Below are 27,458 nucleotides of genomic sequence, written 5' to 3'. Positions count from 1 at the left end.
CCTAAAGTACTCTTCTCGCTAATAAGTTTATCTAACAAATATAAAAGAATATTTAAGTAATTTGGACTGAGCTATATTATGTTGGAAACAAAAATTTAACCTCTATTTAGAAGCATAGGTACTAGTTTAATAAAAAAATTATACAGGGCATAACAATAATTTTAAGCATAAGTAAAAAGGAGTAAAATGTATTTAATCATGTCACTATATGTTTTGTATTCAAATTATATTTATATTCAAATTCTATATGGGGGTAGAATTAAGATCTAATTTGGGATTGATAAGAGAGTTTTTTTAAAATATTTTTTAAACTTGTTTCATGTTCTGTTTGGATTATCTAATGACTCTCTATTTTATTTTATATAAATACGAGATTGATTATAAATAATAGTATTATTTCTCTCTCCACTCAACTCAACTCAACTGTAGCCTCCTCTCTTATTCTACCAAGAGCCACCGATTGCTATTCTTCTAGTCGACATCACCACCTTTCCCCTTCCACCAACATCTAACCGTAGCCAACCCTGCCCTTTATATCAGGGTTGCAATGATTTTAAATTAACTTAAGAGAAAATAAGCTCATTTTTTTTAATTAATTAGCTAGTCAATATTTTAATATTTTCTAACAGAGAGAACTAATGATATAATTAAATAATTTAGAGAATACATGTGTCCACCTCTTTCTCGTGGGGGTGATAAAATAAGAGATGACAGGGAGCCAAAATATAAATAAATATTTTATTAAAGAAAGATTAACTCTTACGTGTGTGTATATATATATATATACATCTAAGTCGTATGATTATCTCATGAATTCCTTTTTCTTAGCATGGCCGATTCAAACTTCGAACATTTTGACATTCACTCTTTTTTCTATTTTATTTGCCTAGGTCATGTCTTTCTCGATTTGTATTTCTATTTATTTATTTAAGACCGATTAGTATCCACTATGCATCTGAATAAGTTGTACGAATTGTAGTTATTTCTTTTTTTTTTTCATTTGCCTCGGTCATACGTGACGGTGGAGAGAACGATGGATTGAGTTATGTGGGGGGGGGGGGGGGAAGAAAGGATGATCTGGATGGCCAACAATATGCTTTTATTATTTGAGTTAATGATGTCATCATACGTATGATATCTATCTACGTGCACTAGAATCTACTAGAAAAGAAGAAAAGAGAAATAAGTTGTACGATTCGATTTGTATCTGAATCCATTTAAGATTTTATTTGTGAAGTCCGAATACAGTTTTAGATTTTGGTATCCATCTAAATTCACATCCAAAATCTACCCTGATTAAAGATACAGATTTGAATGTGGGTTATCCACTATCCAATCCAATCCAATCCAATCCATTTCCATTTCTATCTTATTCGTATTGCACCTTAATATGAACACAACCCAGCCGGCATGAGGCAAGATCTGCAATGCATCAAGCCCTCTCTTTTTTTTTTTTATTGCAGACAGATGAACAAATGTGCAAAATCACCCGTTAACATTTTCCTTAAAAATGATCAAAATGGGGTAATAACAGTGCCAACCACTACAAATATGGGCTACCTAATAAATCAAAATCATAACACTTCCCTTACATTTAATATGCAAAATTTGATTCCACCATAAGACCATAGTTCTTTCTGTACCTCATCAAAAGGGAGGCTGTCCAACCTATCCTATATACATTTTATGCTTAGAAGCAGTAATCTGTACTTCCCCACGGGCCAGCGCTCAAATTGATGATTAAAGCAATATGTATATTTTCAAAATCAAACGCCAAAAAGTAGAGATGTGCATCATCGAAGCCCACATATACTGATGAGTATTGCGGATGGTCTGTAAAGAAAGCCAGCATGATTGCTCGCCATGTATCCTACTGCCCTTCCTTCCAGCAAAACTCTGTAATGGGCTATCATCATCCAGCATTAACCCTGTATAGAGAAAGCCCATTCCATCATTAAGCCTGGACAGCTTTCCCAGCAATTGACAAAAAGATTAGCTAAATTGGATTATTCAGTTCTCCTTTGTATCTGACGATCAGTCATCAATGCTAATTGCAAAAATTGTATTATATGTTCAACTATTCTGAACTACCGCCACTCCCGGCAACCACCACATTTCCAACTGGAATCATCAGAAGGATCCTCACTCTCGACCCAAGGCGAACAATGAGCATGTATATGCAGCCCACAAACTTCACATTTGAGATCCGGTAGTGGCTGTTGGAGTTTGCATTTCTGACATACCAACACACTAGAGGTAGGGCCATCAATAGCATAGTATGCATTTGCAGTTTCAGCATCATGATCTCCAGGTGTTTCATCAAAGCTGGTTTGTAATTCATCAAAGTCACTTGGGAAGCACTCATCTTCTGGCATATCCATAGGCAAATCAAAAGGATTGTCCAGTTCAGGATCATCAGATGCCAACAGTTCTGTAAATGAGAAATATGTTTGGGGTTCATATTGTACGTCCTCAGAGTTCCCACAGTTTGGATCATTCCATTCGTATTTACCATCAGCATTACTAAAAACCACTCCGACGTAACCATCACCTTGCGAAAAATCCCACTCCAATACAGGAGATGATGCCTTCCCAGAAGCATTTCTGTAAGACATTTCCTCAGCATCCACAGCGGTATTTGTTCCAATAGGACTCTCAGGAAGTGGTGCACATGTATGATCAGTATTCTGAATAGTCTGATCTACTTCAAAATCAGCCATCTGTTTTACCTGAGGCCTTCTTACAGATAACTTCTGCTGGCTATGGTTCTTCAGTTGTTCTAGTGTTTGCTCTGCAATTGGTTCAACTCTCCCAGATGATGAAAATAGATGGTCATCATTTACTATAACCAAAACTTCATTTGTAGGAGAAGGACCAGACGACTTTGCCAAGTTAAGGATACTGGACTTAGTCACTTGACTTGCATTTCCATTACTTAAGATTTCTGGTTCTGGCCTCTTATAGTCAGGGTTCACATATGGGCATCTCGGTGAGCTTTTTCTCCGGCACTTGCAGCACTTGAACCCTACCAAATCAAAGATTTGAGATTCCTCAAGTTGCACAGCATCTGCATGGTACCACTCTGCATAGGGGAAAGAGAAGGCAGGCATGAGGGTGAAAAGAACAATTGCAAAGAGTAACAGTAACTAGCTGAAGTAACTGACATAAACTTACTTAGGCACTTTTCACAACGAATATACATCAGGTCTGAACGGTAAGGCATGTTACAGAGGCAGCAAGTTGGTTTTCTTGAAGAAGTCATTTCCTCCTTGCTTTTAAGGATGATATGTTGTAGCCTGAAATCTTTTCCAGTCTCATCACTCTTCTTTTTCTTCCATATAAGACCATAAGAAAGACATGCTCCGCTATGTTTACGTTTACTAACTGAGTTGGAACTAAGATCGGTAGACTTTGTTTCCACTTGAGCTTGTAACTTACCACCCAACTGTGCCGTCTGAGCAAAACCATTCGGAAGTGCACCTTTAGTATCAACCACCAGCTGGCTTATGTTTTGTGGAGCCAGCTGGCTTATGTTTTGTGGAGCCAGCTGACCGTTCGATATAATCCTCCGACTTGCATGTAGTTTTCTATAACAGGCTTTACACGTCAAGTCAGAACTTGGATCCTTGTATTTGAGAAGAATCCAAGATGGAATGCAATCCTTATGACAGTCGCCTGGTTTTTAATGACAGAAAAAAGATTCAAAATCTGATCAGATTCAAAGAAGAAAAAAAAAGAAGTAAACATATGGATAGTCTCTCAAAAATAAGTCAAAAAAGTAATATGTGATATAAAATCTGCATGTCCATACCTTGACAAGAACTACATCTGACAGCATCCCTGGATTGCATTCAACATAAAGGAAAAGTGGCATGCAAGAGAAAGTTCGCAGTTAGCAACAAAACCATCAAAAATATTTTGCATTAACTAGCAAAAGAGAGAGATTAATATATAAATATATATTGGCAAGTGGAAATAAGACCACCTGAGTAAAACATTACATTTGCATGACGCACAAGGAGTCTTGCTAGGTTTCTCTCCCTTGTGAAAGAGATAATTAAAGATATTCCCACGATAACTTTTTACTAGCTTTCCTTGAGACTTTGGCATTGTTAATGTTCTGATAGAAATAGAGGGTTTCGCTTCAGCTTTCTCTTCATAATCTTTTATCAAGTACAATGGTATATGGCTTTCAGAAAACCACAACCTGCCATTCTCATCCTGATTATTCTCTGCTTCCAGAATGTTCTTTGTCACGCGTACAGGAAGATGCTTCTGATTGGAGAATCTAATTGCATATACCGTCTTATTCTCCACCATTTTTTTATCACATATGACTGCGTTCCTAAAAGCAGAGACATCAGAATCCAAACCCTTCCCATCCAAAGAGGTTTGATCTGGAGGAGCAAGGTCTCTCCATCTTATATGGGCATCGAGATATCTGACCTGATAGATACTCCAATGTAGAGTAATTACTCATTTAGTAAAGAAAAGTATATTGGCATTTATCACATCATATTGAGATAGACTAACCTGAAGAGCAAGGTGAGACACACTCCTGCTCATTTCTAAAGAAGCTCTCCAAGTAAATTGTCGGCTTCTTCTAGGAAAATCAGAACTTTCAGGATAAGTAATACCAGATATCCTTTTAAAACCACCTGAGTTTAAATAGATATTTCAGGAACAATTTTGGCTTTATTTTGAACTAATATAGGAACAAAAGATATGAGATTCAACAAGGAATTGTAACCTTGACGAGCAGCTTTCCTTATCAGTGAACTATGAATAGCTCCTTTTGGGAAAACAACCTTTGAGAGCTTCCCTCCACACCACCACTGCACATCTTTCCAGTTGTCCTCAGAAGATGCAACAACAACATCAGATGCCACAGATCGTTTCCTGTTCCGTTTCCCACCAGTCCCTCGTTTTTTATTTGCTCTGATTCGGGATGCTCCTGCCACCAGTGCAGGGAACTCAATCGACCAATCATCTTCCATTTTAAACCAGCCTCCAATAAAAGCAATCCCACGAATATTCTTTTCAAGCTGAATAGGAAGATTAGATAATCTTATAACCTTCTACATGGAGAATTGGAAAAATACATGCAATAGCTTCAGGGAAACTCTTTCAAATGGATATGACAAAACATACATGAACATACTTCCTACAATTCTTTAAACATGTCAATGGCTGAAATTATTCTAGCTTGTTTTAAGGAGATCAACATAAATGAAATACAACAGCTTATAAGTTTCCATCCAACAGGGGATTAGTGAGTCCCAATGAAAAAATTAATAAATATTATATTTTAAACGTAACAGGCTCAATTTGAATTTCTATTCTCTTGCAAGTAGTAGGGTAAAAAGGATAAAATAAGCAGTGGATCATGGCGGTCGACTCAGAGGCAAAGCATTTATAAGGCAGAGTAAAGGATGTAGACCAGAAGGGTTGGTAAGCTGACCACTTATCCCAGTAATAAGCTCAGACCCTTTTCAAGAGATATAGTGTAAGCTTCTTGCTTAGTTAGCTCATAGACTATAATATACATACCAAGGTGTACCAAGATATTAAGTATTCTAAGAAAGAAGTTGGTCGATCAAAATAAAGGTGAATCACAGCACATTTTCTATTCAATATTGCATAGAAATGGTGGTCAACCTATAGGCGAATCATGGAAAATTTCTCCAAAATGATGTCATGACAACTCTAAGCCTAAAACAGTAGGGATGGCAAAGGAAAATAGTTGAGGTAACCAACTGGCATGTAGCACGAGGGGTGCCACACGGCACCCTTCCTAATAGCGCTTTACTAAAAACTCTTCATCGTCATTGTTGTTGTCGTTGCTGCCGACCTTGCTGTCGCCCATCGTGCCCGAGGTTGCAGATCCAGATCCACAACTTAAGTTTCTATTCGAAATTGACCCGACAACCTGATTGGCGACTTCGGGCACGACAAGCGACAGCAAGGTCGACAGGGATAATGAGCGGTGCCAACGACAACAACGACAAAGCACTAGTAGTCTTCCTCTTTTTTTCTCTCCCTCTCTTATGGCACCGCCGGCAAGTGTCGTGCCATGCCTGCCATGACACAGTCATCCATGGAGGTAATAATACAAACAAACGATGTGAACATAACAAAATGCTATTGAGTGATGAGAGGAACCAAGGGAAACATAATGCTACAACATGGGAATACAACACATTGCTTGACAATTAAAGTGCATATCAAATGCACCAAGAAAACTCCAACTACAGCATTACACATTTTTTGCGATTTCCGCAAGTGTGTGGAATTAAAAATACGATGCATTCTCCCACCTATCAAACCCTATGCTTCCTATGGTTCACATTGTACTTGGAGGGAGGCAACTTAACCCTATTTGTCTTCAACAATTTAAAATTGAAAATAATGCTCTATCTTGTCAATAGAATAATGAAGGTCCTTCCGATGGCCCTCTTAATGGTCTTCAATTACAAAATGTTCTAGTAGATAAGTGAACTTCTCAAGAGTGTTTACTAGGAGATGTAAAACTCACTTTTTTTTATCAAAGATAATCTCAAACCACCTAGTCCCTGAGCTTCTTCTGTTTTAGAGTGATCTGAAGTTTATAGGCTTTTACCAAAATCCCTTTATCTATCTTATTCAACCCTAGCTCCTGACTAGGGGTGTAAATGAGTTGAGCCTAAGCGAGCTAGCTCTAGCTCAGGCTCGGCTCAAAATTAATTTCGAGCCTAGTTTGATATTTATGCTCGGCTCAATTCAAATAGAGCCGAGCACGCCCGAGCTCGAGTTTGAGTCCAAGCCTGATTGGAGGAGGCGGCGACAGCATGCTGAAGAAGGAGAAAGAGGTCGATGGAGGACTAGGTTGAAGGAGGAGGAGGCTATGATGGCTTGTCGAAGGAGGAGGCCGGATGAGGAGGTCGAAGGAGGACTAGGTTGAAAGAGTAGGAGGAAATAGGAAATGTTAGTTCCTCATTTCGAAGAAAGCGATTGCCTCCTTTGGTTGGGGAGAGGTGCATCGAAAAAGAAAATCCAAAGGGATCAAACATTAAATATACATTTTACTTCTACACTCCATAAAAAATATACAAAAAAGTTAGAAGAAGACCAAAGGAGACGATTGAGAGGACTGATGTGATAAAATCTACTCATAGCTAGTCTACTACTGCCGAACCCACCCAATTAATATCTTGCTCATCAATTGGTAAAAGAAAAGAGTATAGATGTACTTTGAAATTATTTTAAATTTTTTTAAGAAATGGCAGCAAGGAACATGCCTACTGTTAATTATATAATAATGGGTGGAGTGTAAACGAGACTATCAAGCCAATCCTGAGTGAGCCAGCTTCAGCTCAAACTTGACTCGAAATTCAAATCGAGCCTCAAAATGATCTCAGGCTCGGCTCGGCTCGGCTTAAGTTGAGCCAAATCAAGCCAAAGCTTCATCCGAGCCCGAGCCACTCGTTTATTTTGACACCCCTACTCCTGACATTTCCATTACTTTCAGACGAGACCAAACACTTGGAGATTCAATTTCAATATTTCGGCAATTTTAAGTAATCAAAATAATAAAAGGAAGAAAAAGAAAATCAGAGCAGCCTTGGAACGAACAAATTTCACAACAGTAGATTAATCTAATATATCGCAATTATTCTATAGATTGCTCCATAAAGTGTTGGTAATTCTCTCAGTATTGTATATACCACATTACATGTTTCCTTATGGACATGTTTCGTTATATTTCTAAGGTGCAATATAAAATTCCACTCACTTTAAGAGTTAGATCAGATAGATACATTCACAACAATGTGCTAATTTGCTTACACATATATGGAACTAGGTTACTACCTTGAATATGAGAGACATCCTAGATGGCCAGCTCTAAACAAAAAAAAAATAATCATCAAATTATATAAATTACCAGCTCTGACCAGAGTTTGGAACCATTAGTTTTCAATTTGGAAGTTGCTACACTTAAACATCCCAAAACTAGGGCTTTCAAACATGCTTCTGTCAAACATAAAATCCCCGAAACCTCAAACAAATGAGAAAAGATAAGCCTTACAGCTAGCAGTAAAAGCAATGAAATTTGAAACAATAACCATATGGTTTATAGAAATCAGTCCTAGAAACTCACCTCAAGCAATAGTAACTTTAGATCTCTACAACGTGAAGCTTCTCTTAGCTGTTTATGCCAGAATTGTTTATACTGCACATCTTGAAATGGGCCAACTATTAGACCACGCAAACTTTCCTCCATGTTAGCTATATATGCAATAACACTGGGGAAGTGGCTTTCACCATACTTAATAGGACGAATGCCACTAATATATTTAGCAGAGCTTTTAATTGCATTGGTAGCAGCTAAATTCAACAAGCATCCTTTTTTATTTACAGTTGCACCTCTACATGCAATACACCAACCGCATCTTTCCCTTGGAACCTCCATCAGCTTCTTCTCAGGATTTGGCCACACAAAATGCAAGGTTGCGGCAGAGAATGCTTTCATTTGCAGCACAATATCTGCACTAACTGTTTTCTTACGATTCGACGCAACATGAGACTCTAAGACTCTACCTTCTTCCGATGTAAGAACTGCCAGATTTGCAGCTGCGGATGCAGCAACAGAACCATAAATATACTGATTTATATAAGCTTGAGGCTTAAAAGAAGCTGGCACGGTTGAGCTTCTACCACTCATAAATTTGCATTTCTCACCATGAAATTGATTACCGTGTCTACTTCCATGAGATAAACCAACAGAGTCACTTTTCCCAGAGAAAATTGAGCTACATGTGTCTTCCCTAGATGTTCCAACAATACCTGGCGAGAATGTTGATGGGTCTGGGGCATTTGATCTCTCAGAAGACAGTGGTTGGTTTGAATAAGATAAGTCAGTTACAACCGATCCGTTAGCAATTTGCTCAGTTAACTTTTTTTGAAGAACTGGGGAAACCTTATGGACTGAAGGAGTGGGACCTCCAAATGCATGGTTCTGATCTTTCGGACATAACAATAATGTTTTGTCAGCAGCTTCCACTTCCTCCTTGATGAGCACATCATTTTTTGTGATATTACACATCTCTGAAAATTTGGACTGCTCAAATAAATTCAACTCAGATCGATCTGCTCCAATCTTGTGGCATTCATACTTCTGAAGTAAAATCTCTCTATTGTCTGCACTGCTTTCTGCAGTTCGGCGAGAATCTGCTTCCTCAACTTTTAAGGAACCATTCTTAGTTGAGACAATAGATGATGGAGCATAACACGAAGAAGATTCCTTATTACACAAAGGATTTATAGGAGACACAATCTTTCCATTTGGCAAACTCGCTGGTGAAAAATCCCAGTATTCTGATATTCGCCTGCAAATATTAGCATATGCAGTTGCAATTTCATCTGTCGAACAGATTATATGGAGGACCTTGGAGACATCATCCTTATTGTAATATCTAGAAAATGGATCTTCATTAAATGACGTACCAATCCTGCAGTCGAAGAGATGGCAAAGGTAGTGTTCAATAGTGGGGTAAAAAAACTCAAGTAGATATGGAAAAATGTAATTAAAAGCAAATGCTATCCAAAATATTGTACGGAAGGAAGAAATATGGCCTAAATCAGTCAAAATGGGACTTCAGATGTTTTGAGATATTCTTAAGCAGACTAATAGTGATGAAAATATAGATAAAAGAAAGGCATCATGGCCTATGCATCCATAACATATTAACATCACAAACCTTCAGAGAGAACACAGATGCTAATAAAGATTTAAGATGATAGACTGTAGAGAGGAACATTAACAAAGTTTACAGCTTTGGGCCACAAAAAAAGGAAGAACTCATAGCAATAGGTTCAACAGGCAGACTGTAGAACCTTTCTTTCCCTACAACTCTACAAGTGGTCTAATGCTTCTTCCTGAGCAATCTAGGAGGGTGTACCTTGTACCAACAGCATATTCAAGCTAAAGGAATTACAAAGTTCTATATTTCTCTCGTTTGTTTTGTGTGTGATTGGTTAAAAATGTCTAGTATAAATACTTACACAAGCAAGTAATTGCAAGCCCCCAAAAACATCCTGCCGAAAACATCAACACCAAATATCTCTGCTCCTCTGGCTCCCCTTTCTATTCTAGAAGACGTCATCCCAAGCTTGTTAACTGTGCATTCTGGACAAAACCACAGGCCATCAGGTAGAAATGCTTTGTTGAGGCCAATGCATCTTGAATGATATGCGGAGGGGCATCCATCACAGCAAATTAAAGTCCCATCCATTTCACACAGTCTGCATTCATCACTATTCCCATCCTGAGCAGTATCTGATGAATCCACGAGATGTTCAGCCAATTTTGAACTCGGACAAACTATATTGTGTTCAACAGAATTCTCCAAAGCTTGTATACTCTTGCAAATGGAAGTCCTGGAATTTCTAGGATGGACCCTCCTTGGTCCATTCTCTGTAGTAAGGCTAGCATCCATATTATATTCAAGCTCCTCATCAAAGCCTTCCCGTGTTTCGAGTTCTGTTTTCAGTTCGGCTGAATTACTAACATCGTCACACAGTATTTGCAAAATCGTGAGCTTAGAAGCCACAGGAAGCCCATAGTATTCCCTGTCCAAAAGGCTAAAACCAGATTTTCCACCGCCAAGATATTTCATGTAACGCATTACATAGAGGTACTCAAGTAAGAAGGCTGGCCAAGTCAATGTATCAAGCAAATTCCAATCGTGAAATCTGTGAATAAAATGAAACCAAGAAACTTTAAACTCGATGGCTAAAAATTTTGCAAGCAGATATCTAAAACAGGAGAAAGATGAAGAAAAAGCAGCAATGCACCTCAAGCATTTTGAAGCAAGCTCGCAGCCCTCCGAAGAGAGCATTTGAAGATGGCGCCTCAAAGCCTGCAAAAGTGAGAGGTGGACGGCATCCAACAAGTTATTCTGTACAGTGCAATTAAGTGAACCCACGAAATCATCCAATCCAAATGGGCTAAGAAACAATTCAACACTGAATGATCGCAAAAAATTATACACAGAGAAGAGATGACTGATTGCTTCCTCCGGAACAGCAATATCACCCGACGATGGGGGCAAGGGGGGGAACTCAACTTCTGGTAATGACTCGGGAGCCGGAGCATTATCACATGAATTACTAGAAGAGTCATCATCGTCCGAAAGATCCGAACTTGGCCTTTCGGCCAAATAAGAAGCTTCGGGGTCATTCTTCCTTGATCTCGTGTTAGGGCGCGACTGCATCATTACTTCTCCCGCGCCGGAAGAGACCAACTGGTCCAACTTCCTCTTCCTACTACTCATCTTCATGCCGGAGCCTCCGCTCCCGCCCTCTAAGTTATCACAAATTTTCTGGTATTCCATATCCTCACGATGGCCATCCTCGTACACCACATTGTATAGCCTGCGATCAGCATCGAAGGAGACAACCTTCCCCAATAGGACTCTTTTCCTAGACCCTGCTGCCTCCTTGCCCACATAGCTACCCACTATAGCATCTCCCTCCTCCTTTCCCTCCTCAGATCCCATATCACATATATGTGCAGGCAAGGAGGAATTGTAACAAAATCCAATAAACGAACCGGGTTTTGTCCCCCCAGAACGGAATTGAATACGTCCTCCTAAGAATTCACGAAGGATTTCGACGGAGAAACCGTCATAAGAGAGTAAACGAAAAAGCTACCGATCCGGGAACCGCAAAGATCCAAACTTCTCGACATCAAGCAATCCTTGCTTCGCGGTTCCGGAAGGAAGAAAGCCAACCGGCGGGTCTCCGGAGATCCTGCGGAGAAGAGCAGCGACCGAAGCGGCGATTAGGGTTTCGATGATAAGAGGGGAAAGGGGGGCGTTTCGGCTTTTGGGCTCTCCTGTGCCCTAATTCTAATGGTGGTTCCTCTCCCTGATGTAAATGGAAACGAGCACTCCCACATCAGACTAGGGCGAGTTGGAGTGTTAAAGTTACCGCGTTTCAGAATACCACCTTCCCAACTCGGATCCAATCTGCCCATGACTCGGACCCTGCTGTATACTAAATAAACCCTTTCTTTGTCTGTATTCACAGATATACCCTTTTAATAATCACCCCTGTACAAATTCTTTTTTAAAATATAAATATATACCCCTCAAACTCAAAGGCCTTTTTTTTAAAAGAAATTCCTTAAAAAAGTGACAGCATTTTTTTGTGTTTTTTTGTTTGTCTATCATGATTAAATCTTAATTAGCTACACTAATAAACCAATTATGGAGAATACCGATGTCCTTATTAATTATGTTATATAAGATCGAGAAATTAGGTTAAATATTTATGTGGTCAATTTTATTTGAGCTATCAACGAGTTCTAGTAAAATTGATAGTTATCTCTAATCTCATAATTAGTATAAAGAAAATTGTTTAGGATTTAGTGGTTTGACTCGGCAGCTAAATTCGGTTGATTGACGAGGCACGCGATTTAAAACCTAAATTGACGGTTTTAAATATATTGACTAAAGCTCAATAGAACCTAAGTACATTTATATTTAAAAATTATTATATTTTATCCTAAATCATATCTAATATTCAAACTTATAAATAATAATAATGAATTTTATTCAAGCCCATCTAAAACGACATTAGATTACTTTTTTGTGACTATAAATTTAAAACATATATAAAATTAATAAAATATTTTTATTAAGCGGTTCATATTTCTACATGTATTTGTCAAAAAGAGAGATGGATAGGCAGTAGGCACCCAAATTTAAGAAGGTACGCATATAAATAAGAGAATATTAGGAGGGTATAAGCGTACAACCGAAAACATTTTAATCATGACCGTAATCGTTAGTAGGTTTCCCGCGCTATTACGTTAAAATTTCAATTATATGAGTGTAGGTATCCATCCAACGGTAACGTAATCGCGGCATTTAAGATCCAATTATTTGACCAATTATTTTTTTAATTAAAAATAATAATGTTGACAATTAAGTTGTCAGTTGTTTGCTAGAGATGTTACTTTATTTGTTCAGCCTTGAAAACCACAATGCAACTAACATCAGTCATATTTCCCACCAAATTTAGAATAGACTGTAAGCCATCGATACGAATAACTATGAGAGTATAGAGGAATGTGAAGAGTATAGAGTGATTGGTGCATATATTGGAAGCTGATGTTGGTGACGATGGCAAAGAGGTCAAAGTTTGAGCCACTTTTGCATTGCCAAAACGTTCCAATTTGTCTTGTATAATATTCTATCAACTAATGGACTTTTTATATTAATTATAGTAAATAATAATTTTAATAACGGGTTTAATGTATTTATATATTTAGGTTTCTCTCTCCAATGCGACATTTGTGAGTTTATTTCTTGTGTATTTTTTTTAACATACTTATAAAAGTTCGGTATTTTATGTCAGTATATGCTTGAAAGAAAATCCTAAAAATCTCACTATTTAAAATTATGATTGACGCATAAATATAAATTTATAAACATTTAAACCCTACTGTTAAAAATATATTTCTTATTAAACAATGATAATGTTAAAAGCCTTTTAATCCTATCTATAAATCCATATTAGTTTGAATGTAATGTTTTTTTTTAATGTTTGGAGATATATAATAATGGTTTTAGAGAAAGAAAAACAATGAAAGAAATAAGCACGGAAAGAAAGTAACTTAATATTTTAAAACTTTTAAGTACTCGGACCTATAAACTAACCAAATTTTATGGGATATCCGTTACGAACCGGCTTTAATCTAATGCATAATAGTTCTGGACTAATTTGAGGACGTAACTTTTAAAGAGAATTGCGGAGAATCTAGTCGTTGAATCGTACTAAATTTTGGATAGGTTATCACCATTCAAGAGAGCTTTCCAATAAATCTAAGATCATAGAGTTTGGATGGCTAGATCTTAAGATATCAATCGAAGAGTGGCCAAAGATCAAATAAATTCTAACTTATTAGTCCTTCAACAGTTAGATAGGTGCTAAGATAACTCCTTAGGAGTGAAGGGGGACAAATTATTACAGAAGATGAGGATTAGGAGATAGAAAAAACTATCAAGGACTTAGGCAGTGGAAGGAAGGAGGTGGGAGAGGCGCCAATGGTTAGAGCAAGAATGAGGAAGATAAGGGCAACAATACCGTTTCAATTATCAGATAAACTTTAATTAGAATTTCCTACATATTTATAGAGACTCGTCATTGTGACCAAAACAACTAAATTAAAACCCTAACAATCGTGTTCGAACATGTAAATATTGTTTTCTATCGTTGCAAACGTGTGTAGGCGTTCGAAATGTCATGTTTGAATAGGCCCGTGACTGTTCGAATGTGCAAATTACGTTCTCTATTTTTGTGAATGTGTGTAGGCGTTCACATGGCCTGCTCAAACATGGTCTTTGGTGTTTGAATGCTCTCCGACAAAAAACTTTTATTTCTTCAAGCAAAAATCAAATTAGATAAAATATACTCATCCTTATGAACCTAATGTCGCGAGTGAATTTAATCTGATCGAGTCGTATTAAGATAATCCACCCATTTTACACCCGTGATTTCAATTAGAATGTGGTTAACTACACCTATTTTTTAACCTCGTTTAAGGGTTAAATAGATATTTAATCGTAAACTATAATAATAGTATAATTATTATATTTAATATGATATAAAAAATAATATATTTAAAAGATATTTTGTGTTAAATAATCAAAGTATTTTTAATAATGTATGGACGTGAAAGAAGAGAGAAAAGGAGGAAGAAAATAATTACAATAATAGTTAATTAGAGTGATGCATTTTTAAAGATAAATTAATGACTAGACTTTGTTGATAAATATAAAATAGTTAGATTAATAAAGAAAAGAGAAGAGAAGAGAGGATAATGAGTTTAGGTCGTCCAAAAACATATTTTTATCTTAATATAATGTTTCATCTACTAAATTACTCTAAAAAAATTCTTATTCTCCGTCCAAATGCTAAGATAATTATATTTATCACTATGCATAAAATACCCCCCCGAAAAAAAAAAAGATTTTTGCCTAGTAAATTTAAGACAGGTTTCTCATTACATGGTCTCATTTATTTATAATTTTGTCACAAGATCTTCTAATTTTATTTTTTAAAACCATATTATCCTTACATTATTTTTGAATTGGAGAGAGAAAGTTTTATTTTTTACTTAATTCCACTTTATTTCGTTCCAAGAAGAATATTATTATTTTTTAAAGAGATTGCTACCTTTTTAATTTACGAATTAAAACAAAAATTAACTAACTTTTTTATCTGATAAATAAACTTGTCATTATAAATTTAAGTCGCGATCAGAATTTTCCATTGAGATAACTATAGTAGTAGTAAGTAGACGGACGGGGCGGGAATTTTGTTTCCCTCGCTCTCTCTTTTTATTTTTTTTATTTTTATTCCAACAAATATTTTTCTTCCTTCTAAAAGCTTTTCGAGGGCGGCTGCCCCCGTCGACATCTTCGCGCTCTTCTCCGCCGCTCACGACGTCAACACTCCTCTCCGCTCTTCGCTCTTCGCTCTTCGCCTTCTTGTAGGGTTAGGGTTTCCTCTCACCCTCTCATGCTTCTCCAATGGGGAACAAGCCCACCGACGACCAGATCGCCGTTGTCCGCTCCGTGGTCGGCGAAGGCTTCTCAGAGATGGACATAATCCGCGCCCTGCACATGGCCAATAACGACGCTGCTGCCGCCATCAATATCATCTTCGACACCCCTCATCTCCGCCTCACCGCCGCCCCTGCCGCCGTCGAAAGCCCTAAACCTCGGTCGAATTCGACCAATTTGGCCAACGAAGCTTCGGGTGTGGCGGATGCCACGCCACTGGCTTTGGATGATAGCAACTGGTGGCTTATCGGGAGCTCAGATATCACGGGGCTGTCCACCTGCAAGGGTAGAAGGCTCAAGGCGGGTGACAAGGTGACTTTTTCGTTCCCTTCAACGAAGAGTTCGGGTTCTCCTTCGGCCACTAGGTTCTTCGGCCGGGGGCGCACTGTTGCTTCTTGCTCGGAGATCGTGCGGTTCTCGACGGAAGAGCACGGAGAGGTGATGCCGTCACTGGTCCTGTTTATCGCTAAGAATGTCAGTTATTCACTTATTTGTATGGTGGATGCTTGTAGATTGGTCGAATTCCAAATGAATGGGCTCGCTGCTTGTTGCCTCTTGCAAGGGAGAGGAAGATTAGGGTCGAAGGCTGCTGCAAATCTGCTCCGGAAATCCTTTCCATCATGGATGATATCACATTGTATATCATGTATGATTATTTTGAAACTTCAAATCCAACTTCTTGCACCTGCAATTGTGCGTGCTTCTTCCTTCGTTTTATAATTTTACTTCTGTACTTATGCGTGTTGGGACCTTGCAGTGTGTACATCAATAGTTCTTTGTTCCGTAAGACCATCCAATCATCACTTAAGAGCACTCATGTCACCAGCGAGCAGTCTGCAATTCATCCACTTCCAACCCTATTCAGATTACTTGGACTCACTCCTTTTAAGAAGGTGAGTTGGTTGGTCTATCATATATTTGTCATCTTAATTCTTTTTGTTACATTGTTTTATTTTAGATGACTAGATTGATCAGTTGCTTTGATTCTTAACTGAAGATGCTCATAATGTATTTTTCAACGTTCTTACTGAATAACACTTAATTTATTATAGACGTTTGAAATGGTCTACAACAGTGTTATTGATTATTAAACCTATATTTTTTATTTTCTATTGACAGGCTGACCTTTACTTATGTAGTAATTTTCTGATTCTTCTTTTTATTGTCAAACTTCACATTGTTAATTGTTTATGTGTTTCTCTGAAACTTCAGGCTGAGTTTAGTCCAGAGGACCTTTACATTAGGAAGCGGCCCATGTCTCTGTGGTAATTGCTAAATAATCCACTCACATTATATTTTTCAGCTAGATTGTTTCTGATGATACTGCTTGAACAGAGCAGCTCTGGAGTAACTGCAGCAGTTTTACCTTCTGAAAAATGTAGAAAGTTATCTTCTGAAGGAATTAAAGTTGAAAATGAACAGGAGATAATTTCAGATTCTGATTTAGATAACATTATAGGAATCACGGAAAATTCCGAATTAGAGGTACTCGTATAACTTTTAGTCTTTGGTTTATATTCACATAATTATTTGCAATTTTGCATCATCTTACTTGATCGTGTAAAACTCTTTTTACCTTCCTTTCAGGAAATGATGCCACCTGACAGTCTCCAATGTGAATTACGTCCTTATCAAAAACAGGCTCTTCATTGGATGCTGCAGCTGGAGAAAGGAAGGTGTTCAGAAGATTCAAAAATGGCTCTTCATCCATGTTGGGATGCATATCATCTTGCGGACAAGTATGATGAACATAAAGGCACATGTCTGTTTCATTGTTATTTAACAAGAGTTCTAATAGTTCTCGTTTGAATTTACAGGAGGGGGCTAGCTGTTTATTTGAACGCATTTTCAGGGGATGCCACTATTGAGTTTCCTAGTACTCTTCAAATTGCAAGAGGCGGGGTACTGATATCCTTTCTTGAAACAAATGCAGTTTCTACTTATTAAAGCAATTTATATACTGAATAATTTATGCAATTTGAAGATTCTGGCAGATGCAATGGGGTTAGGAAAGACCATCATGACTATAGCTCTTCTGCTTTCTGACCCTAGAAAAGGGTGCTTGCCTCCTGCCCCTGCAAGTCAGGTCTCTGATGAATCTAATGAATTCAACAATATGTCTGAACAATCTGCAGATGTCTCGAAAAAGTTAACAAGTATGTCTTATTTCAATAAGCCGTTGAAATCCAAGGTCTCACTCATAGGAGGTGGCAATCTAATAGTATGTCCAATGACCCTTTTAGGACAATGGAAGGTAAAGCATGATTTGTGGTGCTTTACTTTACCATAACTGGTTGCGTGCAATGGATATGCTGCTCACCTTATTTGCAACTACTGAATAGTAAAATTTTCATTTGTTTGGTGACAGACAGAGATTGAAAGCCATGTGAAGCCTGGTTCTCTTAGTCTTTATGTTCATTATGGGCAAAGCAGAGCAAAGGATGCCAACTTCCTAGCACAGAGTGATGTTGTTCTAACTACCTATGGTGTTTTGGCATCAGAATTTTCTGCCGAGGTACTTTCTGATGTCAAATATTATTTTCTCAAATCAAGTTGTAGAATATACCTTAAACCTTTTCACGTAAACATGTTTATGTCTTGACTTCCTGAATTCATCATCTTCTGTTAGTAGAGTGCTGCAGACATTGGTGGACTTTATTCAGTCCACTGGTTCAGAGTTGTACTTGATGAAGCACATAATATAAAGTCGGCTAAAAGTCAAATTTCTGTAGCAGCTGCTGGTCTCACTGCTGATCGGAGGTGGTGTCTTTCTGGTACACCTATTCAGGTAAATAACCTTTGGAGCTATTATACTGGACTGGAGCATTTGTGGTTTTCCATTTATTTTGAATCAGTTTTCTCTTTCACATCCTAGTGTAAATAATTCTCATGTGAAGAATGTTAAAAATAAGTATGTGGACAGGAAGAATGATGAAGCTAGTTATATGATATTTAAATGTGTTGTCCAGGTTCTTGCTGACTGTTTTGTTTCTGCCATTCTCCGTTTTCATATCTCCATATTATGTCGTCCAAGATGGCACTCATATGATTATGCTTTCATCTAATCGACTCTGTCTTCAGAAAGAAGTCTTCACCTAGTGTCCATTGGCTCTTCTGATCTAGAAACCCTTCATCTATTTATCTTTCTATACAAAGTAATATGCAACTTTCTGACTACCATTGGATGTGGATTGTGGAAATCATCTCTTTCTGTACAACAAGGATCTCGCAATAGGTGGACTTTGATATAATCTATTTATCCAGTAATCTTCTTTACCAAATCTTTGAGATTTAGTTAAGCTAGAATCTTTGATATCTTCATATATCTGCAATTTCTATTCTTTCTCCAGCTCCAGTTTTGTCAATTCAAAACCGTGGGAAAATAATAGTTCAGTCATCGTAATCCAGTTGCATCTTCTTGTTAGCATAGCTATCTTTTAGCTTGCTCCTTGTCATTTCTTTTTTCAATATTGATCTAGTTTATGATGTCCTGTTCTTCTCTTTGTTCATCATGTAAGCGTAATTCTGTATCTGCCTTCTTCCTCCTTGTTTTGGTAGTGATCTCGGGACATTTGAATTGGTAATACTTTAGGCCACTATCGGCTGTCTTTAACTAACTCGTGTCAATTAATTTTGGGATATAGATAATTAGATATGTCCTAATCAAGACTTCAAATTGTTTGTTATTATGCCATTTTATTGCTTGATGTGTATAACTTTGGCCCTTTTTGATATTTTCTATTCTGGCAGAACAATTTGGAGGATATGTACAGTCTTCTCCGATTCTTGAGGGTTGAGCCTTGGAGAAACTGGGGGATGTAAGTGTGGCTATTTTTAGTGGTTTTCTGTTATTTGGTTTTATGCTATATGTGTTAATTGTGAAGTGCTAAAATTCTTTTTTCCTCTATGTTTTCTATGGAATCTCCGTTGTTTTTTCTTGCATTAACCTTGGTTTTGAATTGTTGTCAGTGATTGTGAAATGCAAGACTCATCATTTTCTTCTATAGTGGCACTCAAATAAGTTATCTTTAGGCCCTTTGTGTCTATCTGAGATGTTTGCTTCTCTGGGTAATACAGTAATGCAAGCAAGGAACATAGTAATGTAAGTGATATCTGGAAAGGAATGGCTAAAGCGAAATGGCTTGCTCCATTTGGGCTTAATGCTTAATATACGGTTATGAGGACTAGGCTAAAAATGCTATAATGTGCTTATATACAAATGTTGCATGCATCAAAGATTTTTACCTGAGAATGGTAGACAATTAATATGTAATACTAGTAAAACAATATAAGGTTGTGAATGATTTTGCTGTGATGCTCGGAACAGAGCATGATTGAGGGTCAGCAAGCACATGGATACTGGTAGAATCTAATTCAAGTTTTTGGAGGACTTTTAAAGTTCTTTTTATCAGCTTCATTTTAGTTTTCATGTCTTCCTTGGTGCTTTACAAACGAAAACATGATGTATTGGTAGGAGAAAATTTTCCTGGTATTGTTAACTTCCTAATTATGGTCATTTGTGTCTTTCAATTCCTTAATGTGTTTGCACTGTTTTGGCATTTCCATTTTACCTCTCATAATGCAAAATCATGATTTTTTCGAAGAATATGGTTTTGTTCAGACATGTAGAATGTTAACTTTAATGATTCTTAAATTGTTTATTCCTATAGACATAGCCTAACAACTTCATTAGTACAAACTTAATGAGTTCTTATTTCTCCACAATTGCTGGCAATAGTTATAACTCTTGACTGCTGATTTTCTGCCATGTGTTGTCAGGAACCTAATTCGGACTGTGTTCACATGACCAAAATATTAATTTCCTTGACCTTTAACCTGACAAGTGACAAGACTTTCTTATTATTATGGTGAAGATTGAATTTTCTTTTCCTACTTGACCAAGGAAAAATTCAACAACACTGTTGAGATATTAATTTGACAGATATATGTAAATAGGAAGGGTAAAAAAGCTTATCTTATAGGATGGGTGTTTGACAAATTTCCATAATTCCGATCACTGGAAGACTATCTGTAGTGGTTGTATAATTGTATTGAACTCATGTTTTTTTACTAAGGAAATAAAAGAGTAAGGTGGCATAATAGGATCGGTAGGGTGATGGATGGTTCATCAAATCACGTCTATACTCACTTTGTTTACTCTGATGATCCTACACTTCTGAGACACTCTGCAATTGACAGAGGCTGTACAACATCAGAAATTACATTCTTATTCTATTTGAAGTTCCTGCTCTTCTGTTTCCTGCTGTACTTTCTGTTTTGAGAGAATTTGGTTGCTATTATTTGGAATATTTCCATATAGAATCTATAAGAGTGACTCTAGGACAATATCAGTCTTAAAGTATGATTCATTTAATTCCATATACTGTTACTTACCAAGATTCAACTTATATTTGGCTAGCTTCTCTCAGATGGCATAGATTAGAGAATGGGCTGAGCTTTGGAGTTTGGATTTTGCAAGCATGCCTTGTGTGCAGTTCAATATAGCTTAAACCAAAGAATCAATAAAATTTCTCTACTCTTATAGCTATACTAGCAACTATTTTATGCTTGTTTCAGTATAAATTTGTGCACTATGAATAATGTAATAAGGTGCTTGATTGGAATTTTACAATGTTTATGACCTCAGGATATTTGTGAGGTAAAATGAAAGGTGATTACAGGCTCTCACCAGTTCCTTTAGTGATCTACTTGCTAGCAGCTTGTTTGCTTTAGAATAAAACAAGAGGATACTGTTATGCTGATTATTAAAAAATGTTTTTCCAAAGATCTGTTATTCTTTTTCGATTTCTTTTTCTCCACATATTATCTTCTTTTCTTATTGAATGATGAGATTATTTATGCATTCTTATATGGTCTATTGCCTCCTGAAGATGGAATAAGCTTATACAAAAGCCCCACGAAGAGGGTGATGAACGTGGATTAAAGCTCGTGCAGTCTATACTAAAGCCTATAATGTTAAGAAGAACCAAGTCTAGTACGGATAAGGAGGGCCGGTATGATAGTCAGTTCTTTGAGCGCCAATTAATTATAGATTTATGTGCTAATTTTCTTAATGTGTAATAGCTTATAGCCTCCTTGTAATTATATTTTGCTACAGGCCTATACTTATTCTTCCTCCAGCAAATATTGAAGTGCTTTACTGTGAGCTCTCAGAAAGTGAGAAGGACTTCTATGAGGCTCTGTTTCGAAGATCTAAGGTATATCTGATTTTTATGTTTTAATTTCGGAAGAAGTGTGTCTATTTTCAGCAACTAACATTACAACTTGAGGCTTTTTCTTAGGTAAAATTTGATCAGTTTGTTGAACAAGGGAGAGTTCTTCACAATTATGCATCAATTTTGGAGTTGCTGTTACGCCTTCGGCAATGTTGTGATCATCCATTCCTTGTCATGAGGTTATCTTTGGATATGTAGTAAAACTTGCTGTCTGTCATATTTGTTATTGTTTATGAAGTTCTTATTACCGTCATTCTAGTTTCAAACATATTTCTGGCATCATGTAGTTATGCTGTTGTGACCAGTCAGACTTTAATTTCTGGCCTCCAGTTTCCACATTTATTCCAAATAAAAGTCTGAGGCCTCAAAATAGATGCCTCTTTAAAAATTACAAATAAAGAAAAAACCTTAGTCGATTTAATACATTATTGTTTTTATGTGGTTGCACATCATCTTCGTTTGTGCTAGTAGCTAGTCAGTAAAAGTAACTATTTTTTGTACTATTATTAAGCATTTTTCATCCTAACTTTTATGGTTATCTTTTTATTTATTTATATTCATATATACTTCTCTTTACACTTTATTTAGTTGATTCAGATTTACTGCTCTGGTCCTTTTTAATTGCTTAGTTTCAGACTTGGACTTTTATACCACGTCCAATGGTCCATCATTAGAATATTACCATGAAGGTTTGAATTGATACTCATATTCCAAACTATCATATTGCTTCATTTGACTTGTTCAAGCAATTGCCTTTTGTTGGTATCTGTTTAGACATCTATATAGACTATATGTGTTGCATAGAACAGTATATTCTAATATCTTTCTTTTGTGACAAAACCTCTATTCTGCCCAGTCGTGGTGATACACAAGAGTTCTCAGACCTCAACAAGCTTGCAAAGCGCTTTCTGAAAGGTGGTAAGGATTCTGTTGCTGGTGATTCCAATGCCGTTCCTTCAAAGGCATATATTAAGGAGGTTATGGAAGAGTTGCAGAAAGGTGAAGAAGGTGAATGCCCAATATGCTTAGAAGCTTTTGAGGATGCAGTACTGACACCATGTGCTCATCGGTTATGTCGAGAGTGTCTCTTGGCAAGTTGGCGGAGTGCCACAGCTGGCCTTTGTCCTGTTTGTAGGTATCATCAGTCTCTTTTCTTTGTTTCTGTTAAATATAAAAATATAAAAATATAAAAATATAAAAGTTACCGTTATTTAATAGCTTAAGCTTTTCGACTAGTTGATTAGTTGACGTGGTATTAGAGTAGAATTTCTGAGTTTGAATCCTACCATATCCGTCTATTATTTAAAATATAAAGCTCCATCCATTTAAATTAAGTATATTTTTTGGGCTCATCAAAATATCTCATCCTGAAAATGAGAGAGTGTTAAATATAATGTATAAAAATTGTTGTCTTAAACTTTTAGAGTAGGTGGTGAATTTACAGTTCCTATCTCAAATTTTTAACCTTTTCTTCTGAATGTCTCTATGAAAATGTAACATGTTTGTTTTCTATACAGAAAATCCATCAACAGGCAAGATCTTATAACAGCTCCTAGCAGCAGTCGTTTCCGAATTGATATCGAAAAAAATTGGGTTGAATCCTCAAAGGTTTCTTTTCTTCTAAGAGAGTTGGAAAATCTTCGGAGTTCAGGTGCCAAAAGCATAATCTTTAGCCAATGGACTTCTTTCTTGGATCTTCTGCAAATCCCACTTTCTAGGTAACAGAAATTTCCTGTTTCATGATATATATATATATATATATATATATATATATTTTTCTAAGGCCTTTCAACTAGTATCCCAATGGTTGAGACACTCGTTTTCGCACTAGGCATTCAGAAGTTTGACTCCTCCAATCAGTGGTTTACAGTTTAATTGAGACACTATAAGCTCTCACCATGTCTGAGTGTGTTATCTTTTATTCCTTAAGAGATACTCAAAGTGGTTAGAGTATGAGATATTGCCTTGCTATTATTACCTTTACAATAACAACTCTCTCTCCTGGCATGCATAGAATTTGTAGAACTTTTGGCTTTGTTTGATTTGAAACTAAGTCTTGAACTCGATTAGTTAGTTTTGTTTTTTAGTCTTGATTTTTTAAAGAGTTAACTTGATTAGATATGAAAAAAGATAAAAAGATTTTATTTACTGAACCAGTTAGAGGAGATTTATAAACTCAAAGCAAACAAGGACTTTAAGATTAGCTTGTTGCCCTAAATTGTAAGAATGTCAATGTACTCTTAGGCTCTACTTCAAAGCGTAGTTCTCCATTGTTTAAAGAGCTGTGAAGATGATGCCAGATATCGGCTATAAGGATAAGGAGCAGAAAATTCTAAAAATAGATGCCCGTGTGTCCTGCAGTTCACAGGATGAGGCCATTCCGATTAATTCATACAATAATGTAAACTAAATACACTATTATAAGGTGAAAATTATATTGTTTATTTCCAAGCCACTTTCCCTGTTGATGTCATTAGTTGTCAAGACAGATTTGTTCTTGAGGGCCTTCTTTTCTTCATTTAATCGCCAGAGATTTGATAGCTAAAGGTTTTCTATGGTAGAAATAATGTTTATAATGAAAGCTAAGAGGTTTCTGAAAATGGTATAGCCATAGCAGCATATGAATATGAATATGAATGGTTGGTAAACGTGGAACTTACTATTGCTGGACTGTACATTTTTGCCTTAAATTTCTATTGGCAGACAAGCACTGTCCTCTTATAAGTTGTAATATTATTTGAGTACATTTTCGTTCCAGATGCAATTTCTCATTTACTCGACTGGATGGGACCTTGAATCAACAGCAGAGGGAGAAAGTAATTAAGGAGTTTTCAGAGGATAAGAACATATTGGTCGATCATCTTTGCCGTTTTCTTTCTAGCTGCTATTAACTCACAAAGTTTGGTCTTTATTGTTTGTATTTAATCATATAATTTCTCATTACTGCAGGTATTGCTGATGTCACTGAAGGCAGGTGGTGTCGGGATAAATCTTACTGCTGCATCAAATGCCTTTGTTATGGTAAAAGACATTTCCAACTTATCATGCAGAATCTAGAGAATATTGAGTCAAAATATCTGTGCTGCATCTAAGCTCATGTTTTAATCTTTATGATAACAGATTTGAAGTTTTTTTTTTTTTTCCTTTTGAACTTTTACAGGCTTTCTTTGCTGTTTATAGTCTCATTTGTATAATTGCTCTCCATAAAGAATGATGATAAGTCCCAATCTAAATATTGACAGAAAATGCTTCTAAAATCTGTCCTGACATAATTGGAGGTCCCTTAGACAAAATGGAAAATATGTGTTAAAATGCTTTTGCATGTGAATTTGTGAGGTCCGCACCTCTCAATAGACACAAAAATGGATTGGTAAAAGAACAGTGAAAATTTGGTGCCAAGTAAATTCCTCTTTTAGTTGTGAAACTTTATATAGGAATGAATGGGCATGTTTTGTACAATTTCATTTTGCATATATTTTTAAATGTCCAACGTGGTACCCGTAGTGTTGAAAAGATGTGACTAATGCTTCTCTTTCCAAAAGTTTGAGGTGCTTCAATGCCCTAAAACATACGATGGTGTCACAGTTAGGATGTTTAAAATAGCCTGGTCAGTGAAACTAGGTTTGAAGCAATTATTCGATAGCTGAAAAATCTGATCACAGCGACCTTTATTATTGTCATCATGATTGATTGTATGATAGTGGTTAACAACTAAGAGAGGAAGAGGATCCATTTTTCAGAAGCGTAGGGAGACCAATTTATAGAAGACTTGCGATCATGTATATTGTTCCTATGGAAGACTTGGGATCACCAGTTTCTCATTAAAGTACTAAACATTTAACTTATGTTCAAAATGGTTATTGATTGTATCATGGCATATTGGCATATTGATATATTATACAATTTAAAATGATTTTCTTTATGATATTTGAAATTCATTTGCATTGTTAATCATTGTAGATTCGATATGTATAATCTAACCATGCTTCTTTCTTTCAGGATCCCTGGTGGAACCCTGCTGTTGAGGAACAGGCTGTGATGCGTATTCACCGTATTGGCCAAACAAAAACAGTTTCAATCAAAAGATTCATTGTGAAGGTAAAAAATATTCTGAACTCACTTTCATGTCTTGTGGTTCAGTTATAGATGAACACCAAATTATCTGAGCTTTTTGAATAATCCTCTATTCTCTTATTGGTTAGTCTTTTAAAGCCTTAATTGATTCTCATCTTGTTGGACCTACTGCAGAGAATGTTGCAAGAGTAATAGTCTAAACTTGCTACCTGATGGACAACTCTTGATTTTTTTTTTCTTTGTTTTCTAATTGTAAACTACTTGCTATGTATAAAGATCTTTATATTCTAGCTAACGGTGTAGCTTTGTACTAGGAACTGAGTTGTATCTTCTTCTTACTGGCTTCTGATATTGTCTTTGAATTGTCCTCTGTAGGGAACAGTGGAGGAAAGAATGGAAGCTATACAGGCCCGAAAACAGAGGATGATCTCTGGGGCTTTGACTGATCAGGAGGTCCGCACTGCACGTATAGAAGAATTGAAGATGCTGTTCACATAGAAGATAATTTAAAGATATAATGGTCAGTCACCTGCATCTGCTATAGAGATGCATCGGATGCCGCTTCAATTGAGTTTATAATTGCCTCAATCAAGTTCATTATTGTCGACGAGGGACGAAGCTACCATTTTGTGGCATGCCCTTATGCAAGTTTGACTGGCAGTGATGATAGTGCTGTTATCGTCAATGGAGCCAGAAGCTACCTTGTTTTCTCTATATCATCAGCAACCAAGTTTTGGGTGACTACAGTTTTCTTCCTCCCTTCTCTGTCTACATTATAATTCCATGGAGCAGTGTCTTCTTTGACAACAATTTTGTTTCCTAAAACTATGACCGCTAGAGAGCATGTTGCGGAGGCTTCAATTATATCAGCAGACAAGAAGAGATTGTAAACACACTGCTTGACAGTATAAGCATAATGTAATTAGTTCGGCACCAACATTGACAATTTGGTTGTCATCTGAAATACAGAAATCAGCGACAATATTAAAACTGCTACATTTCTAATACAATGTGTTTGCTTATATTGGCACGGTCACTTGTAATATGAAAGAAGGCACGTATTTTGTGGTCCTAGTTCACCAGCCACTTTTATCAGCTCTCTTTCTCACCATTAGCGTCGATGGAGTTATAATTTGATGTTGTGTCTGAAATATTGAGTCGATACTTCCCCTGCTGTTCTGCTTCATTTGGACTTTGAGTTTGAATTTCTCCAGTCTGTTATATGGTGCAGGTCAATCTTACTGAAAACTCCACCTTCCCTGCATCATGCTTGCTGCCTGTTTATTCTTTTTCCCTAAAAGCCGTCCGATTCTGGCGGTTTGGTGTGAGCGGTTTGCACATTTGGCAACATAAGATAAAACGAGTGTTTTCAGATAAACCTCTTTTTATAATAGAAAAATGAAGCCAAACAAGTATTAATAGACTGAATATACGCAAATGATAAACCTTTCCCCTCTCAAATTCTCTTTATTTATTTATTTATGTACTATTTATGCTATGTATTGTGCTACATTTTCAAGGTTAGATCCATATTAAA

The 27,458-nt window shown here is 36.7% G+C and overlaps 2 protein-coding genes across 3 annotated transcripts; one reads left to right on the top strand and one right to left on the bottom strand.

Moving 5' to 3' along the window:
* Nucleotides 1-1,480: 1,480 nt before the first annotated feature.
* Nucleotides 1,481-11,926, bottom strand: LOC140780223 (DDT domain-containing protein PTM-like). Its single transcript, XM_073125635.1, has 9 exons — nucleotides 10,834-11,926; nucleotides 10,042-10,731; nucleotides 8,138-9,488; nucleotides 4,751-5,045; nucleotides 4,534-4,658; nucleotides 3,986-4,446; nucleotides 3,812-3,840; nucleotides 3,175-3,675; nucleotides 1,481-3,082 (listed from the first exon to the last, which is right to left on the bottom strand). Exons 1-9 carry the CDS (start codon nucleotides 11,535-11,537, stop codon nucleotides 2,088-2,090), a joined length of 5,151 nt encoding a protein of 1,716 aa, XP_072981736.1. The 5' UTR covers nucleotides 11,538-11,926; the 3' UTR covers nucleotides 1,481-2,087.
* A 3,477-nt stretch (nucleotides 11,927-15,403) lies between these two features.
* On the top strand, nucleotides 15,404-26,943 carry LOC140780231 (DNA repair protein RAD5A). Of its 2 annotated transcripts, XM_073125648.1 has the most exons (20): nucleotides 15,407-16,049; nucleotides 16,124-16,257; nucleotides 16,369-16,504; nucleotides 16,824-16,876; nucleotides 16,952-17,096; nucleotides 17,199-17,350; nucleotides 17,429-17,513; nucleotides 17,596-17,865; nucleotides 17,980-18,126; nucleotides 18,244-18,399; nucleotides 19,362-19,429; nucleotides 21,503-21,625; nucleotides 21,730-21,829; nucleotides 21,914-22,026; nucleotides 22,704-22,982; nucleotides 23,365-23,565; nucleotides 24,606-24,699; nucleotides 24,797-24,868; nucleotides 25,847-25,945; nucleotides 26,297-26,943. In XM_073125648.1, the coding sequence occupies exons 1-20, from the start codon at nucleotides 15,579-15,581 to the stop codon at nucleotides 26,417-26,419; spliced, it is 3,021 nt and encodes a 1,006-aa protein (XP_072981749.1). In that variant the 5' UTR covers nucleotides 15,407-15,578; the 3' UTR covers nucleotides 26,420-26,943. The 2 variants fall into 2 exon arrangements, with proteins under 2 accessions (XP_072981757.1, XP_072981749.1); XM_073125656.1 differs by lacking the exons at nucleotides 24,606-24,699; nucleotides 24,797-24,868; nucleotides 25,847-25,945; nucleotides 26,297-26,943 and having other exon boundaries at nucleotides 15,404-16,049; nucleotides 22,704-22,978; nucleotides 23,365-23,504.
* The last annotated feature ends 515 nt before the right edge of the window (nucleotides 26,944-27,458 follow it).

The sequence above is a fragment of the Typha angustifolia genome, chromosome 1, assembly GCF_048772165.1.
Source record: "Typha angustifolia cultivar Huaian chromosome 1, ASM4877216v1, whole genome shotgun sequence".
In the NCBI taxonomy this organism is placed as follows: Eukaryota; Viridiplantae; Streptophyta; class Magnoliopsida; order Poales; family Typhaceae; genus Typha; species Typha angustifolia.
Note: the sequence above shows the minus strand (reverse complement) of the source record. Positions and strands in the feature narration are given on the sequence as shown.

Bases quoted from the DNA above. Each gene is read 5' to 3' on its own strand.
- LOC140780231 (XM_073125648.1), top strand. From the start codon at position 15,579: ATGGGGAACAAGCCCACCGACGACCAGATCGCCGTTGTCCGCTCCGTG. The intron at 17,514-17,595 runs GTACTGATATCC...TGCAATTTGAAG, and splicing joins TTCAAATTGCAAGAGGCGGG to ATTCTGGCAGATGCAATGGG. The intron at 18,400-19,361 runs GTAAATAACCTT...CTATTCTGGCAG, and splicing joins TTTCTGGTACACCTATTCAG to AACAATTTGGAGGATATGTA.
- LOC140780223 (XM_073125635.1), bottom strand. From the start codon at position 11,537: ATGGGATCTGAGGAGGGAAAGGAGGAGGGAGATGCTATAGTGGGTAGC. The intron at 5,046-8,137 runs GTGAGTTTCTAG...CTTCCTATTCAG, and splicing joins TAAAGTTACTATTGCTTGAG to CTTGAAAAGAATATTCGTGG. The intron at 4,659-4,750 runs GTTACAATTCCT...ATTTAAACTCAG, and splicing joins AAGGAAAGCTGCTCGTCAAG to GTGGTTTTAAAAGGATATCT.